Here is an 18,646-nt window from a genome sequence, read left to right as displayed (position 1 = left end):
ACACACAGACAAAACCTAAATTGAAACTCTTTGCTGCTATTAGACTAGTAATGCTTTTTGGCAAAATATTTGTGATTACACGGAAATTTATGATTTATTAAGCTTTCAAAACAACTGATAACTGTGAAGTTGAACTTTAGCTATTGAAATGCCTGCATCTCTTATTCAAGCTCAAGTCTGCCTGATAAATAAGTTGAACTGACACTGCAGCATGGTGTTTACAATTTTTTGCTAATTTAGATGCATGGAGTGTGAAATCCAACTGAGTGCTCGGCTTTGCCACCCGTGAGCTCCTCATAAGGCTTTCTATTAGCTGGTTATCTGGATGGACAGCCTGTTATTTGGAAATTTTATGAGGAGGTAATTGATTCATCAAGAAACAGAATTTTTAGATTAACATTTAGTGTCTTGTACAACTACAACATATTCCTCGATATCACTTTCTGCATGTGATCGCATCCAGCTGTGTAGCAGAAGCAGATCCCTTTCTGTATGATGCCCTGGAAACTACAGTCCCCACCTTTCGCCACATGGCCCCAAGGCAAACCAAGTAACCGTACCTACTCATTGCTAGGAGTTACTTTCCCTGCTGGCCTGGGCTGTAACTTTCATTTCCTGCAGCTGCAAATGCTGTCAGCCAGTCTCACAGGCAGCGCTTTGGCTCTGAGCCATGGGTGGGGATCCTTTTTCCTTACATATGGCCCACGCTTTGCTTGCTTGCAGTCTCAGAACAGCAAATCCTCCCCTTCTACAGCCTCCCTCTGCTTGCAAGCAAACAATTCCTGCCCAATTTTTTCCATTACAAACAGGGAGCCCTTCTTCAATTTTTCAAACTGGATTCCCATGTTACTTGATCAAAGTCTGCTGCTGCCGCTACCCAGAGCTTCCTCTTCCTACATAACAGTATTTGGACTCAACATGGAAACACTCCATTTCTCAATCATAATTTTCCAAGCTCTCGATCATACGCGAGATGTTTTACCTTTACTCTCTCCCCTTCCCCTTTCATCTAAAATTAATATTCTGAATAGAAGGTCTCCAGTTGTGCAAGAGCAAGCTTACTTAATGTAACAAATTCAAGACACTGTGTTATCCTATTCTGTGGCCCCAACTATAAAATATCTCTCTTTTCCGGGGAAATATCTCTAGATCACCTGTGCAATTTTTCTTTTTCTTAATTCCTGAATAGGAGGTCCCCGTACCAATTCAAGAAGAGCTCTGACACCTCCAACATCTGCCCTGCATCATTCCTTCCCACCTTGCAGGTGTAGAAAAGGCCTTACTACACAGCTCTTTAAACAAATTTGTCAAACTTTGTCTTGGAAAGCATCAGCTGTTCAATCCTCCTTATTATGGTAGATTCTTTGAGAGATACTACAGTTGGAATAAAAAAGACTGCTGAAATAACATTTTCCTGTTTATGGCACCAGTCAGGACAGTATCCTGAGAGTAATATCAAAAGCCAGTATTCAGTATTGCAGTGGTGCATGGTATGTCACCGTGTTACTAAGACATCACCTACCTTTCAGATCTGAACAAACCTATACAGATACCTAGATTATAAGAACGTATAAAACAGGCAGACATTGTACCTCCAGGTAAACAAAAAGATCTCTGTGGCCAAGTTTTGAACAAAACAGATAGTAACATGAATTGGCAGTTAGACGTGGTCCCAAAAAACCCCGTAACTTATAAAGATGACATGGAAATGTAAGCCTCATGAGCAAAAGCTTGTTGTAGCCTTTGTAGTTCTCCAAACAGAAACTTCTACAGAAGGGATACGATGGACTGTAGCAAATTCTTCAGACTTCAGAAGTACTCATAAAGTTGGAAAAGACAGTGAACTTGTGATCTAAACAGGCAGGAGATTCACAAACAATTTTAAATACCTGCCTATTTTCCTGAGCTTACAAGTTCAATTTCGTTATACTGAATCCTGTCCCCTGCCTTTTACCCAAAGCTCTGTGGCTGTGTAAATGCCCTGCAAACAAAGGAAAGAGAACTGCACATATAAAAAGGATGTACCACAGAATGAAAAGAAACCCTTGTTAAAAAAAGAGAAGCACCAAATAAAACAACAGGAATAGTCTTTCTCCCCCATGCCCAATAACATGGGGGGAATCACTGCAAAAAAAATTGTTGCCTATGTATTACTTGTGAAAAACATGTTCTTCCAAAGCTAGTAATTTATTTTTTTGTAGAGTGCACCAACTGTTATTCAACCTCTTCACTACCCACTTGTTTGTCTTTTTTCCCCATTATAAAAGGCATTTAGATTTTTTTAAAATGTACTCATCTGTAAACTGCATGTCAAATTGATTAAGTGACCCAAATAACTTACAAAAATAGATTTGCTATCCAGCAGAGCAAGCAAGAGGTCTGGAACCTGCAATCAACCCTCCCCCTAAATGACTATCCACCTAGCAAAGGTCTTTTTTCTATGTAATGCTTTCCCCATACTCTTAACAAAGTGTTTGTTATCTTAACTACTATAAAATTTCAAAGATTGAAGATACTGTAAATGCATTTTTTTTTTTTACCCATCGATACTGATTAGATATTTAAAATAATACACATTCTTAGAGGACAAGTAACACCTACACTTGTAGGCAAGTGATGGGGGTCATTTTTGGGGCCATCTTCTAATGAGAATAAAACAATGTTACCTTTCATGGTTGACAGATAATACGTGGACCGACAAGGAATGACCAAGATCAGCTGTCAGAACTAGGCTTCACTGAACATACTTTTTGCTTTAATAATCTTTCATGTTACCGTACTTTGGATAATCATTTCAGATTATTTAAGGCACTAAATACCACCCAACATTTCTGTACTCAGTGATGAAATGTGGTTTTACACAACTTAAGAACCAGCTGTAAATTAGAAGAGGCTTGCCATTTCAAAACTTTGAAGCTCACTTCACGTCTGATACGCCGTGGCTTTCCAACTTGTTTACTTGGCAAATGGTATTGATAAACACTGTTGAAAAGATCAAAATTGTAGGGTCCATAGATACTGAAAGGAGTGCAAAACTCTTTGCTTCAACAAGCCATTTGTATAGCACTCAACATCCAAGCAGCTACCCCCACCACTTCTGATGGCGATCACCTCCCTTTTTCCTTTGGAATTACATAAAACCTCTCTCTCCCCAAGCCTCTCACAACAGCTTGCGATGCCAGACATGCACAAATTCCAGACTCATGTCTACTGCATGTGGCTTAGCCTATGAACTGTACAGAATTACTCAGACCTGATGCTCACACTGCGAGCCTGACGTTATCACATGTATTTTCAGACCTAAAAACTCCAGAGGGCAATATCCTAATTTGTTGAATCATTCAAAAACTCTGAAAGTTTTACTGAATTACGGTCAAAAAAAGAAGAAAAAAAATCTGTATGAAAAAGACTGAAGTTGCAGAATCAAACACTACAAATCTAGGAAATACAATTCAAGAGTTGTCCACCCAGGTACATGGACTGCCTTAAATTATGTAAGTCATTCACTTGCTCTTTGTTATGGGGGTTGTGTTTTCTGTTTTGTTTTTTAGGAATTCATACCTCAATCAATGCCCACAATGAACAATTTTGAGAATACCATCTAATTGTTTTTCCATTCTTCTGATTAGCATATTCCCCAATGCCTTATTTAAAGATCTTTAATCAAATGCAGCACTTGAGAATGAATAATTGCTTTGTGGGATTGTCTGAGGTACTTTTCACTATGAAGGGAAAAATAAAATCAAAGCACTCCACTAATTTTGCTTAATTTTTGTAAACCCTCTGTGAAATGAATGATACCAACCTCTTTCAAGCAATAGAAAGTTGAGGTAGAGACCAAAGTAAAATGTATCCAGTGGTTTCAAGTACTCAGTCTAAAGTTGCTTGGTTTTTTGCTTTTTTTTTTCCTCCCCAGATAACTTAACATTATATAATAGTTTGCATGTTCCAGACAGTTCACACTGACTTTAGTCACAGTCACATGCACGGGAAACGTTACAAATCAAACATCCAGCTCCTAAAGCCTGACACCCAGTAATGTGGGAATAAACAATTAGCAGCTGCTTCTTATCAGCTGGGGTTTAGATGGCACGCCTTAACATCCCACAGGAAGGCTGTGACAGAGGCAGGGACAGAAGTCACTCCTAAGGCTGCATTCAACCCTGCAAATCATGCTCATTCTAGGAACGGCCTTCTCCTCTTCTTCAGCCTCCATGATTAATATAATTAAAGCTTTTTATCTCAAAGCAACATATCGAACAGAAACTAAAGTAACTTTACAATGCTCTGCCCCATTTTCCCCCAAAAAACATTAAAGGAAAAAAAGCAATCAGGTTATGTCTACTGGTTTGATTAATAAAAGTAACCTCTTAAAGACAAAAAACAGCTCTGCCTCTCCCTGAGGAGTCTGACAGGCTCAGTGTTCTTCATATAACATATATTGCCCAGTACAATCTGCCACTCCTAATAAAATTCTCTGCATTCAAAGGTGAAGTCCCCTAGCTCCAAAGGAAATTGGATTTATCAATCCTGTGAGTGTTGTTAAAAAAAAAAAAAAATCCTGTTGACATTTCCATGATTTCACTCCCTAGACAAAGGAAGAAATGTTTCAGTGATACTTAACTACATTTTCCAATTTTATCATCAGAACAACTGCAAACTTTTTCTATCCAAATTGTTATAGGACACAAGAGGATGAAAAAGTATTCCAACTATACAGCTCAATCCTTCAGACTTCCCCTCCCAATCGCCCTGCATTCAGGAAGTTCCTGCTGTGCACGCTCCTAATGTAAGAAATGCAAACTCTCCCCCCTTTTAGCCAAGCACATTTATACAGTGTCTGAAAAAAACTGGGAAAAATGGTAATGTGATAGCTGGGATGGACTGGATAATTGAAAAATTTGTGGTTATATTTATGAAAAACTCTCCAAACTCAGAAATCTGTGTTTTGGTAAACAAGTTTTCCCCAACACCACTTTCCTGCTAATCTTGTTACTTGCAATGACAAACTTTTTGAAATGCATCTTTTCCCCCAGCATGTGATGAAACACCTTCTAATGAACTGTTTTTCTGGTGGTTTTTTTTTTAACTCACATTGCTTTCTGTTCACAGGCTGCAAACTCAAGTAGTTTCAAATGAAGCAAGCAAGCATTTTCTCTAATAACAAACTACTCTTGTGAGCCTGGGGAGCTTATGAAGCCAAAGGACTGCAGCACACAAAAGCCTTAAAAACTTTCAAAAACTTATCAGTTTTTTGTTGCACCCTTCAGGGGGACATTCTTTCATGCATCTGAACAAACAAAGTAAGATTCAGAGCTGCTCTGGGAAAAAGGGATGAATGTGCCACTGCTACTCTGGAAAACTCAGTTAAGTAAAATACAGAAGTCCAAATAGCCAGTTCCTGTGCCAGGGCATACGAATGCGTGTATTTACCTTTTCCACCGCTGAGCCTGATGTTGTCATGATTTCTTACTGCAGGGTTTCTCAGGAGCCACTAATATTGCATGCTGGAGATTCTCTTCCCTCCCCCCTTTCAGCACACGACAGGTATAGATTTTCCTATCATTGCAGCTCGATCTAACATGATACATAACTCCGTTCACCAAGACATAATTTGCTTAAAGCTCTTCCCTGTCTTCAGCCACGTTTTCACTTAACGCTGAGAATTGCTCACCGCTTATTTTGGAACAGACAGTGTGGCTGCAGGTTGCTAAAAGCATTGTGTTTTATCTAATTAAAAACTAGAAACCAAAACAGCACAAGAACACTGAAGTGCCTGTTTGCACAGTACCCCCCATTACCCAAAACTAGCGCTGCTGACGACGAGACTTCGTTTCCATCATTTCTTACCTTTGTGGTTAAAAATCCCCTCCATCTCCATACTACTGCGAGAGTGAGCGATGCAGAGAGACCCGCAGGGGACCAGGCCTTCTGCAGCTGGGGACCGATCTGTGGTTCGAACCAGACACCAGTCAGGCTTGTCATGGGGCCTCTCCAGGACCTCCACCGTTTGCCCACGGCGGATTGTCAGCTCATTACTGTTGCAGGCGGTGAAGTCGTGGATTACCACCGTCAGCTCGCACCCACCAGACAACTGTGAGGGGAAAAACAAGAAGGAGAAGCCAGATGAATGCTCGTTATCAAACCATCCGTCATGCACCGTTACCTATTTAGGATTCCTGGCAGGATTCGTATTTTGGATGAGATAGCAAGCTTCTGGGACTTTCCACGTCAAGAAGAGATCACTTCAAAATCAGGCAGTTCTGGCGTTTTAGAACAGATTTTTAACTCTGCTTGTCTCTGCCTATGTTCAAAGCACAGCGGTTGTGACAGTGCTGGGCGGAGGATTTAAGCGGTTTTTCTTGCTAGACTGCTCCTTACCCCGAAAGCTGAAGTAGCAGTCACTTCAGAATATATTTTATGGGTGATAATTGGCAACAAAAAGCCAGATATTACTAAATACAGTCACTCATGACCTTTGTTATCTTCCAAATTCAAGGCAGAAAGAGGGACCTTTTTTGAATGAGCTTACTGCCTCATTCCCACCCCACTCACAGTTTACTCCCTACATACACAGGTCACAAAATCATCCAGGATACACCATACATAATTATAAAAATCAGCATAAAGTTCTTCACATAAGTTTCCCAAATACTTAACTATTTGATAAAAAAATCCAAACGGGCTTACAACTTTCACATTTTTGCTGATTCCCCAAATAAAACTGCACAAACTTGAATTAAAAGCATGCAAGCTCAGGGTTTTCCTCTCCCGCTTCAAAACACTTCATTAGAATTACTTTGCCTAAGCTTAAGTTTCCTCTCTTTGATCGTTTCATCTGCTTTGATGTGAAATGAAAACTATTATCAGAACTTTGCAAAGTTCTCAAGATTGCTCAGCGCCAGAGCACCCATCCAACTTAAGCAAGCAGCCTGGGAATTCCTTCTTCCATACAGCAATGGTGTTCCAGGCTACTTCAGCTTTTTGTGTGTGAATATTTCTATAGCTCAGGCTGCTTCAGTGCAACATTCATATCAGATCCCAGCTGGTAGGCAACTTCAGTGAATTCAGTAATTTTGGACCAAGCCGGTAAACTCCTTCAACATAGCAAGGTAATCCTGCAATGCTCTATGCTGACAAAAAAGGACAAATACCCTGTGAGAGTTCCAACTACAGCAAATACAGAAGCACGTGCTACACCAACATACTGCACGGTTCCTGCCACGTTATTTTTGACTACTACGTTTAGGCTCTTATATGGCTGCCAGCTACATCCCATGAGCTTTAGGAAAAGGAGATAAGAGACTGCATTGATACTTATTTATTAGTTTTCATTACAAGCCTGGAACTGAAGCACCAGATAGAAACTTTTCTAGGATAACACTGTTATCAAGCAAGAATTTTAGAGCAAATGACAAAACCAGCAAAACACTCAAAGGTTATTTCCAACCTTCTCTTCCTCAAGCCTGCAACAAATGACAGGACATAACTCCTAGCAGATGGTCTGCAGTAACTCCAGAGCTTTCCCATGGTCTCTGCCTGCTAATCTCACCGGCTACCCTTGCTTGTGTGTGCACACAAAGAAGAAAAAAGTTTTCTTGGGGGGATGCAGGGGCCAAGAAGGGCAGAAAAGCCTCATACATCTAGTGCTAAAGGAAGATAAATCAGGTTGCACCCATTTAGATCCAGGCTAAAAATTAATCACATTGCTTCTACTACATCTTTCCAGACAGCCCCAATACCCAAATTACAGGGGGGGGTTACCTCTTCAAAACATGCTACCTCCTCCTTCATTAAAAAGTTTCCTGTTCCCTTACGCTCTTTCTCCATACTATATTAGTTTTCAGTCCATGCAAAACTATGCCAAAGGGGAAAAAGTAAAGAGCTTTCCCTTGTTTTCTGGTATTGATTTATGTTACAGCCTTCTTCAGACAAACTCAGAAACAATTGAAACCATCTGTATGCCTGATGGGGACTAACAAAAAAGCTGATGAAGTATGACTTCACAAGGTGTCCAATGCAGACCAAATTTTTCTCAGGACAGTCCATATCCATCCCCAGTCAGTGCAAGCACCGAGACAGTAACAAGTTGACGCTTTCCAGAAACTGCATCTAGTCTTTGTATTTTCTCCTAAATACCTACAGGAGCATAGCTTTGGTGCTCTGCTTGCTTTCCTGACCCTTCACTTCCTACAAATAGAGATTAAAATATACTTTGTGACCGGTGGAACGGCCACATGTTTTTGGCTTTAATATAGATGATATTTCTTCTCCTTCCCCTAATTAAAAAAAATCTCAGATTTTATGTCCACTAAGTATTTTATATAGTATTAAGCTAAAGGAAAAAGCAAACAAAGGCTGTCAGTGGCTATGTCAGAAACTATTAAAGTACAAAAAAATCCCAGTCTTTCAGACTGTGTGGGAATCAGATGTCCTAGCTGATCAGTATTCCACTGAAATTCAATATTCAATCACACTTCAGTACAGTGTATAAGACACTTTCCGCATGCACTTGTTAGTTTTACACCATCCTCAAACACGCACTAATGCTGTTAGATGCAACTTAGTGCAGGACTTCTCCACTGCTGCCTAACACACCAAAACGAATGATGTTCTCTACCCAGCACACATCTATATCATCATGGAGAACTGACCAAAAAAGCATTTACCAGTTGTCCCCTCCTTTGGGATAACCACCCTTCTTTCTCCCCGCAACAGTTAGAGTTATGGTTAGGAAATGCTGCTTTCCTCTTTGTTTCATTGCTCGTTTTCTCTCCATAACACACTTTCTGAAAGCAGTTTCATCTTTCGCACTGATTAAATGCAGTTGGACAGCAAGGAGTGGCTGTGATTAAGCGCACTGCTCAACAGCTGTTCTTGGACAGCTTTGGCAAGGCTCTCTAGGCTAGCTGGAGGGAAGAGCAAGAGGCGCAGCAGAACCGGGAGACTGACTTGCACTGAAGAGAAAAGAGTTACAAACCATCTAAATCCAAGTTTAGGCTGAACAAGGGCTTTATATGCTTTATCCATCCTTCTCAAGAAACCCTTTATGTAAACTGAATTAATCATGCATGATAAAAATAAATGAGGCTATGTCTGAAACATGGTAACTGGAGAGACAGAGACGAGATGAGAAACAAAAGCCAGACAGAAATAGAACTGCAGATTAAAAAAGGCACAAGGTTTAATTAAACAGCTTATCATGGGACATAGTGTCTTGCTGTTGCTGAAATCAATGTTAACCATCTATGTTCATCTCTCTGGGGCCTTTTAATCACTGTCGCTTGTAGAGGGAAAAAAAATAAAACCGTAACACACTAACTGGCTGAATACACTCTTAGCGTAGGTTTGCTGAAGTCAGAGACGCCACACCAAGAGTTCATCTGCCACCAGTATCTGCGAAGATCACCACTGTTCTATGACAAGAGTTTTGACACATACAACGGCCATATAACCTCCTCTCAGGACTGCAAATTAAATTTACTGTCCCATGGTAATTTTACATTGAGGAGAAGGGAAAGAGAGCAGCTAATAAGATTTCTCAATTATTTCAAGCATGAAAATCTTTAATCCCCTTTTAAAACGGAAACAAGTGCACTGTGGGAGGAAAGAAATGGGGGACACACAAAAGTTCTGTCTCAAATAAAGAGTATTTTGCTTTGACCAGGTAGCTGCCCAGACTTGGTTTCTGACTCTGAAAAAAAGGCGTATACTCAGAGCCATGTCTGGTTTTTTACTGGCATTTTTTTTACTATTGGGAGCCTTTTCTCTTCTGCGGTCTCAGCTGGCAGAACTAAATACTTGGTTGTCTCCTGCTGCTTCAGTCCTTTTTTCTATTTTCCAAACTACTACACACAAGCTTAAAGAAGCATGAGAATGAAATACAACTTCACATAGACAGCAGTACAAAGTGTTACCAGCTGGGCACAAAAGAGAATTTGTTAAAAATGAAATACTGCTCCACTGACCACCCAGAGCAGCTAGCATGATTCCTACTATTTAGGATAACACCCTGTGACAGCTCTTCTTCTAAAAGCCTCTCATCTTCTCAGCTACCAAAATAATTTGGATTATTTCACGTTTCTACCAGCTCACTTAATACAAGCATGAAAAGACCTATCAGACCTACATTGTTTCCTTCAGCCTCACCGTTTCATTTCCTATGCATTGGATTGAGTTCAAAAGACATTAAAATCAGATCAAGCTCTGAGGCTAGGAACTGTTGAAAGGTGGAATGAATGGGCCAAGTGTCATCTCTTTTATTCGTTAGCCACCTAAAACGCTGGCTACACAGCTACAGAAGGTGAATGGAAGGAATGCTATGAAAGGTGAAGAGCGAAATATTTACTAAGAAGGGTACAGTAAGAGCACTCATTCAGAAAACTGAGATGCTTTGACGGAGTAGAAATCTCCCTCTCAAAAAATTTTGTATTTCACTCTGGACTCCATTATACCTTCCAATACTTCAGGATGGGTCAGTGCTATGGATGTATTTAGCATGTCTTGCAATATGAAGATACACCCCATGATATTAAAAACAGGCTGGAAAGGGATCTTAAGTTACCTAGTCCACTTCTTTCTCTTCCTCTAGAGCATGATCAACTACATCTATGTGAATCATGTTTAACATTTATCCAAACTGTTCTCAAACATCTCCAGTTATGGAGATTCCCCAGCCTTCACAACTGCTCTGCTCTAGGGCTTCACATTTTCATACCCATAAAAAAAAAAAAAAAGATCGCAATCTTTTATTAAAGATAAGTCCTTTGATCTCATCCCATCCACTGAAAATATGCATAAAAGACTGGTCCGTAACTCTGCGTAGTAGCTTTTTTACATACTTGAAGACCTGAAGCTCTTCCTCCTGCCTTTTTCTTTAGACTCATTAGTCCCAACTCTTTATCTTGCCTTCTAAGTTATGTTTGGTAGACGTCTAATCAGTCTTTTTTCTTCTTGCCCCTGGAACTCTTCCAATGGCCCACTGATTTGCTAAAATTCTGTACTCAAAACTGGATGCGGTATCTGATAGAGGCCTTACGAGTGCTGAGTAAAGCATGAGGACTTTGTGTCCTGCAGCTCAGCATCCTATTTCTACAAGCCAACACAGGGCTGCTTCCCCTCCCTTCATAATTGCATCACACTGCTAAAATAATAAACAGCTTGTGAGCCTCTATAGCTTCTAGATCATCTTCTCAAAAACTGTTCAATATTCTCACTGTTTCCATTAGTAGTTAACTATCTCCACCTATTCACATTAGCTCAAACGTGTTCCTATTAAATTGCATGGTATTTTGCCAATTAATTTATTCTATTTGCCAAGACGATTCTGAATTCTAATTCCGCTTTCCAATATAGTTTTCAGATGACATGAAGCCGGGAAGGATGTCTGCTTTATAAACATACCATCTATTGGATCATCCCGGTCATTACTAAAAAGCAACATGCAACAGTGGAGCCAACAATCAAAAGTTACAATTCTAGCGCAAAAAGCCAGGGTGGAGAAGAAAAAAGCTAATCATTAAGTTATTCTCTGTTGTTAAGGCATTACCAATTATGTCATAAAACAGGATGCAAGGAAAGAAGCTCATCTGGACAATACTCAACCACTTACTATCAAGGCTAAGGATTTTTAGCTCTTTCAAAGTATACCTCTGAGGAGGTCAGAAAGAGTATTGAGTTGTGGATAAAGGATTTCATTCCTGATATTCTCCCTGTATAACAGCTTAGCACTTCTAACCAAAACATTTATTTTAAAAGAATCAACTGTCTGAATATATTAATGGAGAAAATAAAAGAATGGTTTTACTTGGCTGTTGATTAGTATGATATGTTTGCTATTTGTTGTCTTTTCTTAATCACAATAGTGGATACACATGAACAGAAAAATGTTCAGCAACAGCATAATAAGTAATACAGTGCTAAACATTTTTACCACTTAATTAACACTATTTTAAATTACTTGATATTTTTAATGTTTCTCAATTTGGAATTACAGCTCAGTTTGGGACATGCTTCATATTCGACTGAGGAGTTCCACTGCTCCATCTGGCTAACCACATCAACAGCACCTAAAATCCCTAAACCTGTTTCACTCCATCTCTGTAAAACATTCATACATACTTCAAGCTTCTAGGCTGAGAAAACAGAGTCAATTTTAAACCCCAAATGGACGGCAGCTAATGAATTTTCAAGATACAAAGTGAGAGATTACTTCAGATTCAGCAAGAGTGTTAAGATATCCTACAGATTTCACTGGTCTTCTGCCTGTTGCTGTTCCTTAATCATTTTTATTTTGTATTTATAAACAGATTAAAATTTTTCACTTCTTAATGTATTTGACAAATCAAAACATGTAACACAAACATTAAAAAAAGCTATTCTGCTAATTCACACACTTTTAAAAAGTGTACAAACAGTCAATTTCTTCCTTGGACATACAATACATAGCACAAGTAACTTCAGGGAGTCTCCCAGTTTTCAGTTTGTTTTTCTTGTCAAAGAAAAGTCTAACAAAAAATGTATACACTAATGTGAGAACTGAAAACTGCTTTAAAAACAACACTACGCTCACTAACCAACCTTAAAACTTAATTTGTCAGGAAAATATTTAAAAGTGTTCTCCATTCCTCTTTCTTTTAACTTATAACTCCTGTTGAACAGGTTGTTGGTAAGACTCCTCCTCATGTCAGATTGGAAGACAATCCTGAGGGCATTTCACTTGGCCAACTTGCTTAGCAATTCTCACATGATACATGAAGTATTACAGGAGGGGCAACAGGAGACCATCTGTGCTATTCACCAGTAAATAGTACATCACAAACAACTAAAGAGAGGCAATGGTTGTGCATAGCAGCAATGGATTGCATCACCTCCATTTGAAGTGAAGCACAATCCAGCCAGGCTGCGTGCACACAGCTTGACGTCTCAGCCAACAATCAGGGAAATCAGAGAGAGCACGTCTTTTGGGTGTGACAGATTACCCAAACTCTTAAGAACACATAAAAAATGAACTAAACTGTTTGCTAGTATACACAACACTTTTTTTGTAAATCACTAAATAGCTAAGGAAGAATGCAAAGAATAAAATAGCAAAACAAGAGTCAGCCATCAAAAGACACTTTTTTTGCTCTAACCAACCAATTTTTCCCCACAGATATCCTTAGAAGAAACCACCACCAAAAATACAGACCAACTTCAGTACAAATGCACAAAGTCAAAACAGGCTATTTTTGACAAATACAAGAGCAACCCTAAGCACCTTATACTTCCCTTCTTCTGTCTTCCTCTTCTTTACATGGAAAAATTAAAACCATAGTGTTTAAGTGACATGTAAAAATATAGAAAACTAACTCTCTTTTAGATGACGATGGGAATGGTCAAAATATTACTCTGAGAACCTATTCACTTAGCTGCCCTGTAATATACTGATTATTTACCTGCGTAGTTTGAGTGGCTCATCAGAACAATTTTACCCAATGAGGTAACAGGCCAGAAATCCCTAACCGCGTTTTGAAGTAATTTGCTACACTGCTTCTATGTTTTAACTCATTCTTCTGTTTGACAAACTTCTATTATCCATCTCTACCTCCCTCCAAGCTCCTAACACTTCTTGCTTGCCAGAAATCTTCTTTCAATTCCAAAGTAACAGACGCATGTTTCATGTAAGAATTTTTACTCTTTTGATGCCTATCTTTCTTCCACCCATGAGAAACTCTGGCTATGTTATCCTTATGGGATAACCCAGCCAGAATCCATAGGCAGTGATGGAGGAAAGGAAACACTAGCACTAGTATCACATGATAGTGTTGTGGGTTACTTCTCTTTAATATGGTGGTTTCCATCAGCTTTCATGCAGAAAGGGAACACTCTTACTCTCTAACCCATGAACATCGGATAGTGTTTTTCCTTCACAAAAGTAACTGTGTGGCAACCACCAACCTCAAGCTAATTCAAAAAGCAGATGGCATGCTTTCAGAAAGGCTGAGACCGATATCAAGAAAAATTCTGTGCATGAGTATCAAGTTTTATGGAAAATAAAACTTTCTTTTTAAACTGGGTCAAAGCTTTGAACAATCTGCAGAAGAGAGGGGACCAAAATGGTTTCAGTTTGGAACAAACATAATTCCTTCATGACCGATTAGATTTAAACAACCACCCCTGCTCCCCCCAAGGTATCAAGATATTTTCTCTATTGCATACAGCTATTTTTAAGAGATTGAGTATTTCCACACCTCCTCTCTGAAGGTAGTAAGGACTAATCTTGGGCGCTATCTCACACTAAGAGATGAGTACTTTGCTCTCAGAACAGAGCAACACCTGAGAAACTTACCTTATCACTGTCTAGCGTGTTCTGTGAGGTTCGTGAGGCAATTGAAATAGTATCAGGTTGGCTGCTACCATCTCCCTGACTGTCCAGGTCCTCGCCGTCTCTGCAAATAATTCAGTTTTCATTACAATATTAGCACTGTGTTTGTAACATGTTAGTTCCCTAATTGCAACTCTAAAGAAGGGGCACCTAGACAGCGTGGCAATGGACCCCGGTCAAACTAACTGATGCAAAAATCAAATATTCAGCACTTAATACTTTGTTCCACACTTTAAGAGAACAGATTCATTTGCTCAAGGTTTACATCATGTAGAACTAAGGCAACAACCAACCAGCCAGAACTATGGCAAGAAACTTGCACAACCACTTAGCCAAAGCTAGCAAGCAGGCTACTCAGTCACACATTTTAAGCTCCGTGAAAGGAAACCAAGGACCTGAATAACACATGCAGAATTGTAAAAAATCTAAAAATGTACAGCTATCCTGTACTATAGTTCCAAATCCCTTCTGTAATGGCTGAATGTACACAAGTCAGGGACTGTTCAGAGCAGAAATCTCAACAAATTCAGCATTGCAGGAAACTGGAAATTAATTGTAAGATAAAGCTGGCCACAGCGACTCTTGGTTTTGCCTGATTCACTGAAAGTCATTAGAAATTCAACACTACAGAGGAAAGAGTGCTACTGTGTACTTAGAGATCTCTGATTATTTTAAATACTACTTACCTTCTTCCTTTTTGTTTTGTTGTTGGTGCGGTTTTGGGGATGTGAATTGGCTCTTTCAATGCTCCTTTCAGATGAATGGTCCTTTCTTGTATCACTTCCCGGATGTGTTTGATCCAGTCCTGTTTGTTCTCTATACTGGATGCCTTTGGTATGCAAAAGAAACAAAACCCCGACAATGGAGTACTATAGCTGAGAAGATCCACAAATACAGTCAGCTAATAAACATGAAGAGGAAGGCATAAAGAATGACTTTGTGAATCATTTTTAAAAACTGGAACAGAGAAAAGGAAATTCAAGCTAATTGTCTTCATTTTGAATCACCAACACTACTTTACACTTCTCAACATTATTAATATTGTTCTTTTAAAAACATTTTATTTTAGATTCGGATTCCTCTTTCATAACTTGAAGGCTAAAACCCTGCATGCATCTCATGCGAGACAGGGTGGATTGACTTACTTAAAGAATTACAGTAATAACACCTTGAACATTGGTATTTGGACTAGATGACCTTTCAAGGTCCCTTCCAACCCAAACTATTCTGTGATTCTATGCCATGATTTGTCTGTGGCATATCAGTTGCAGTCAGCTAGTGGCTGAAGTCTTCAAGCTATAGAAGTCCATGGGATCAAACCTCTTCCTACTCCTGTTTGTGAAAGCAAGTTTGTTTCATCCTTCAGTAGACCACACAGATTCCCCTCTGCTGTCAAGCCATGTGAATTAGGTATACATCACATCCTTTATACACAAAGGAAAATTATCTGTCAGCAGCTGTCCCTCTCAAAGCAGGAAAAGTCATCACTTGTTGCCTTCCCAACAAGTATGAACAACAACTACAAGACTGAGTATAGACTGTACAAGCATGTCAGCTAAAATTACCTTGAGAACAATTTTGTTGTCTGAAGTTGGTGTCCTTCCAGCCCATAGAGCAAACTTGCAGGGATCTCCTTCTACATGTTCTGTGACACCCAGTTCAGAAGTCTGGAATCAAGAAAAATGTTAGGATGACACTGCATTTTTTTCTCAGAAGCCACAAAGGGATGCTGATATTCTAAATAATTGAGCTCTGCTATTTAAAGAGCTTTTTTACTTTCAGAAGCTTAAGTCTAACTCATGTGATAGAAAGAAACCTTTATTTTGGTGGCAGTGGTGGGGTTTCTTCAAAAAAGGAAGAACTTCAAGCTAAACATTTTTTCCTGTAAAGTAACAATAAACAATAGCATTTATAATCTGAAATACCAAATTGCTTATTTTACATTTTTGACTTGACAATAAAAGCCTCGTAATTCTAAAAAAAGGTGCTTGGTAAAAAATAAGTGTTGGCTTCTCTCCTTGTTGGTTTCCATCAGGGAACACTCATTACTTATTGATTTTTATGTCTTCTCTCGGATAAGATATGCTTAAGAATTCTCTTGATACCTTCTAAAACTGTGATCTCTTTTCTGCCAAGAGCCTTTCCTAGTGTGTTTCCTTCCCTCTGAAACAGATGAAATAATTCAGAAATGCAGTTTCCCTGGAGAATTTTGTGGGACAACTACATTCCCAAAGACTGATTGTTAATGTTCTAATGTCGGACCTTAATAGCTAATTATCATCCAAAATATTTTCACTTTCCAACTGGAACAACATCTCAATCACGTGAACTGGCTTCCAGTTAAACAATTCATATAGGCTCTGCTCAAAAAAAAAAAGACAAACTAAGAAATATAGCTCAAACCAGAAGAACCCTCACTCCAAAAGACAGCTGCTAAGCATTCTTGCATTATTAGAAGCAGTATTTTTCCCCTCATATGCATCACCACTAGCACATACACAGCTTATTACAAGAGATGTTGGATACACAGTACCTGAGTAGAGGTAATTTTTTCTTGTCTCACTTGGATGCCAACTTGTTTTGTTTTGGGTTTTTTTCCCCCCTAAAAAAAACCCCAACCCAACACATCCACCCTTTCAGCTTTGTCATTTTTTTTGTAAAATGGACTCTTCTTCACTGAAATACTTAAAAGTCTGTGATGCGTTTTAAACTTGACTCACCAACAACTCCTATATGTGTTAAAAAGCTCATAAAATACTTAATCCAACATTACATTATGTAACTCAAAGAAAATATACCCTACTGCACTGCCCAATATAAAGTCTGAATGGGCAAGATAGTACAGTTTTTAATGTTGTTTATTTTTTAAAGCCTAGTAAATTTAGAAGTCTTGATACACTTGTGAATATTATTAATTTTACGAGGGGCAACTGAGGGGCAATGGAGTAGAGGTCTGTACAGTAAGGAGTGGCAAAGCCAACATACGTTGTTCACTGTCCCTTTCAATACTGGTAGGCATCAAGTGAAACTAGTGGGAGGGAGTCAGGTTCAAAACCCAACACATGAAGGTTGGCCTGCGCCCAATATGTAGTTGAGCAATACAACTCTTTGCCAAAGGACACTGTAAATGCTAAAAGTCTGCATGAGGTCCAAGGACCAGCTCATGGAAGAGAAATCCATTGCAGGTTACTGAATGCATAGAAACCACATTCAGGTGAGGAAGCCCCTGAACTTCCAGTTACTGGTCACTGGGAGAGTATTCTGGCAAAGTAACACCTGCTTGCCTTGTTCCCATAGCCCTCCTTAGGCATTTGCTTTTGGACACTTTATCTCTTGCCAAAGGAGTTCATTAACACATTCTTCCACTAATACAAGTCATGCCATTGAGTATCCTGTGCTGGAGAAACCATGGTGGTCATCATGCCCGAAGTAAAGTGAAGGACCTCACTTTTGTGACACCACCTTCCAGAGGCAGGAGACAGGATAATGTGCAAAAAGGATCTTTAGCTCAAATCAACACGCATACTTTCAACATCTGTATGAATGCCTTTTCTACAGATCAGACTTAAGAATTGCTATAATAGTAAGCTGCACTACAGGATATTTTGCCAAGTAGAATATGAAGACAAAAAGATAGGCTTATATTTTAAACATGAGGCACAATGATTTCCAGCAACTTCTCTAGGACCCAAGGCTATTACTAAATTCTTGCCAGAGGAACTGACACGACAAGCTTACAGGACCCATTTTTCAGCTCTGTCACCCCTACCATGTAATGCCTTGGCAGCTGATGTTACCCTCCAGTACACCAGAAGTTTTTTGTATTTCAAGTTCTTGAGAGCACCAAAGAAAGGTGTGATCAACAAAACAGCTGCAGCTGTGTTACCTGCTAGCTACCTCATATCAGGAAGGAGACCAAGTGTTGGAAATGAAGTGACAGAATATGCAAAGTAAGATAGGAAAAAAAAGAGTTTTTTTGAACCAACCTGCTTTACCAGTCTGGACACAGAGGTGGGAAGGGGGAAAAGAACGAAGGAAAAGGAGCTGAAGCAGGGAGAAAAGGCTCAGTATTTATATCATCTAGACTTAGTCATATATCCCAATAGGATCAACAGAAGAATAATGTCTTTTAGAGTGTGATTCTGAGAAGTAATTTCAAGTACTTGTTCTAAACTGTCTAGAAGACAAGCTAATCTTGCCTCCAACAGATGCAGAGCAAGCCATGGGAGACTGTCTTCTCACTTGGCTACCTAAATTTATGGAGTGTGAATACTGCTCTCA

At 39.3% G+C, this 18,646-nt stretch overlaps 1 protein-coding gene across 4 annotated transcripts in view; it reads right to left on the bottom strand.

Annotated features, from left to right (window-relative positions):
• Positions 1-18,646, bottom strand: part of TRIO (trio Rho guanine nucleotide exchange factor) — a 260,532-nt gene that overhangs the window by 64,703 nt on the left and 177,183 nt on the right. For all 4 annotated transcript variants that reach the window (XM_076330348.1, XM_076330349.1, XM_076330350.1 and 1 more), the window contains 4 exons: positions 15,931-16,032; positions 15,052-15,194; positions 14,330-14,429; positions 5,851-6,094 (listed from right to left, as the gene is read on the bottom strand). In XM_076330348.1, the coding sequence (XP_076186463.1) occupies positions 5,851-6,094; positions 14,330-14,429; positions 15,052-15,194; positions 15,931-16,032 (589 nt within the window). The remainder of the gene's footprint in view (positions 1-5,850; positions 6,095-14,329; positions 14,430-15,051; positions 15,195-15,930; positions 16,033-18,646) is intronic.

Source organism: Aptenodytes patagonicus, chromosome 2, assembly GCF_965638725.1.
Source record: "Aptenodytes patagonicus chromosome 2, bAptPat1.pri.cur, whole genome shotgun sequence".
Classification (NCBI taxonomy): domain Eukaryota; kingdom Metazoa; phylum Chordata; class Aves; order Sphenisciformes; family Spheniscidae; genus Aptenodytes; species Aptenodytes patagonicus.
Note: the sequence above shows the minus strand (reverse complement) of the source record. Positions and strands in the feature narration are given on the sequence as shown.